Here is a 2,747-nt window from a genome sequence, read left to right on the forward strand (position 1 = left end):
TCTCAGAGTTAAGTAACTTTTAAAAACCATTGCATATTTGTAAATCAGCATAAATACTTTTTCCTGTAGAGTGTGAATTGGAAATTAAATGTTTCCTGAAACACTCGACGCCATAAAAATACCGTCGACAGTCTCCACATTTAATATTATCATTTTTTTTTATTCACGTCAGCATTGACCTTACATGACGGCAAACTAAAACACGCATCAAATTTCATTGTGCATCTGTGATCAGTTTGTTTAAAATAAGCCTTATTACAAGGTACACAAAACTTATTTGCTGCGCCAGCCCCGATTAAATTTAGTATAGTACTATAATGGAAATATGGAGAACCTTCATTAAGTAAATAAATATTGTGTTTGATCTGACTACCTATATTTGTGACTTATAAAGTACCCTACTAAATAGCCTTATCCCGCCCTTTCCCGAAATCTTTAAAATTAAAAACTGTCATTGCAATCTGATCTTTTGCCAGATATTTCTGATATGATATTAGCTCAGACAGACCACATCCAATATCTGATATTATCACACCAGCATCTCTATTAAGCTTTTCAGCTGCCCTAATTTGTGCTTTGAGTTTATCCCTACCGCTTATACTTCTATACTCTTTTTTAAAATTTTTATCATTTGGATCATACTGCCGATTTGCATTCGCAATCGCTACTACGATAGCCTGTGGTAAACGCGTGTTAATGTTTTTAGCTATAGTATTAACTGATTTTTTTTAACTTCGCTAGTTAGTTTCACACGGCCTTTTCCTGCTATTACACTCACGCGTATAATCTCTACTACGAAAGTGTCATCAATATTAAAACTTATGACACTTTGAACTACTGATTCTACTAATTTCCACAAGTCTTCGAAATGCAGATCTTTAAGGGGTAAAAATGCTTTCCAGGTAACTCCTTTGTTAAACCGATCCGATCCAAACACAATACCCACTACAAGTGTTTCCTTGCGCCACGAGACTATATAATTGTATACCTCTAAAAAGGCTAATTCGAATCAAAAGACCGGATTATTCTCCCCAGGAGGTACAATTTTGAAAGTTAATTTCCGTACATTTGTGTCGAACTTTCTTACATATTAGTCAGTTCCATTTATTTTTATTATAAAGGGGGCTAAAATGTTTCTCTCATTCCTACCTTGTGGTTAAGCATCATGTAAATCTTTCGAGAGACTTTCGACAGCTTCATCAGCCATCGATTGGCCATGAGAGTCTTGTGCTGTGGGAGATAAGCTAGCCTCCATAACGCTGGATGGGCCTGCAATCGCACTAATGTCTGCAGCTGCTGTTACATCAATTGGGATCTGCGTCCTATTTGACTCTTCTTGAGTCAATAATGCGTTTTTCATACAATTTTCAACTTCTGAAAAAAGAATCGTTTAAAAATCATTCACTATTTATAGACTGGAGTTTTGCAATATAAGTTATGTATATATTCGTATGATTCACATTACCTTTTCTTTTTAATTCAGATGTAGATTCGTTCATTTGTTCACGCATTTTCTGCTCCTTTTGTACTTCCTGAATAACTTTTCTATGCTTCTTCTGAACATCCTCGAGATTTCCCCTTTTAGCCATCTTTGCCCTGTATTCATCCTGTTTTCCTTAAGCTATTGTCAATCTATCTTGCTTTGCAAGCTCTCTGTTTATATTCTCATTTTTCAATTTACGCTTTTTTAAATTTGCCTCTCTATTTTGTGAAATTTTCTTTAATCTGATTTCCCTTCCTTTTGCCATTTTAATTTTTAATTTTTCTTACATTTTCTCTTTTCTAACTTTTTCTCTATCATCCTTTTGTTTACGTCTATTCTCCTGCACTAATTCCTCCGATTTTTTCTTTCATTTGCGAATCTGGTATAATGTCCACGTCAAAGTCCGTCACGTCATCATCAGTTTCTATTACTATATTACTGTCTATTTTTTTATAATATTTTTTAGTGACTCTAGGATCTCGTGCTACACTTCCCTCACCAAACATAAACTCTTGTGAGCTTTTTTGTTTCTTTGAACACACCGCTTTTACCATAGAATCAGAATGGTCCCTCTTTTTACTTAATTCTACAGGTTTTTCTTTTGAATCTGCTTCCGTCTGATTCCTAATTATTTTATAATGTACTGCATCGGCATTCAAAGATTTTCTGGATTTATTGCTCTGAATTTCAGCTTTAACAAAAAGAGAAGCATAAATCAGCACGCACACACATTTTTTTTAATATTCACTTTTATAAAAATGTAATAATAAAAAAATTAAAAAACAGTTTTACTTGCCAATGACAGTTTGTATGTTATTTATTGTAGAGTTCGTCTCTCTCTGCATTTTCAAATATTTCCTCAATGTCATCAGTAAAGATATGTCATTCTTCCTTTGTATGGCTGTTTGCACAACTTCACCAAGTCGCCCTAGTGAATCACAGTGGGTGCTTTACCCTTCCAAAGTGGCAAGAAGAATCAGCCTGTCATCTTCTCTCTGATGAATAATCGCTTCCTGATTAGTTTGATTATCCACTGACATTATTGATGTTTATTGTACATTCAAACTGATAACTTTAATCTACACTGATAAGCTCCTCACAGAATACAGTTGAATTTATCACCCCCAAAAATTGTACAAAATACACTGTGAAAAACTAATTACTGTCGACAGTGCTTCATGTTGGAGCATATAGTTAAGACTGAGCTTCATCCGAAAATGAAAACCTTTGGAAAAATGTTACGGAAAAACACTATTAGATGTGA

General features: G+C 34.2%; 1 protein-coding gene across 1 annotated transcript in view; it reads right to left on the reverse strand.

Annotated features, from left to right (window-relative positions):
* LOC117171810 overlaps positions 1 to 2,166 on the reverse strand; it is a 4,961-nt gene extending 2,795 nt beyond the window's left edge. Inside the window, exons 1-2 of the mRNA XM_033359438.1 lie at positions 1,466 to 2,166; positions 1,150 to 1,374 (exon numbers count right to left, since the gene is read on the reverse strand). Coding sequence (XP_033215329.1) covers positions 1,157 to 1,374; positions 1,466 to 1,589 — 342 coding nt within the window. The 5' untranslated portion in view covers positions 1,590 to 2,166 and the 3' untranslated portion in view covers positions 1,150 to 1,156. The remainder of the gene's footprint in view (positions 1 to 1,149; positions 1,375 to 1,465) is intronic.
* Between the last annotated feature and the right edge of the window lie 581 nt (positions 2,167 to 2,747).

The sequence above is a fragment of the Belonocnema kinseyi genome, chromosome 4, assembly GCF_010883055.1.
Source record: "Belonocnema kinseyi isolate 2016_QV_RU_SX_M_011 chromosome 4, B_treatae_v1, whole genome shotgun sequence".
Classification (NCBI taxonomy): Eukaryota; Metazoa; Arthropoda; class Insecta; order Hymenoptera; family Cynipidae; genus Belonocnema; species Belonocnema kinseyi.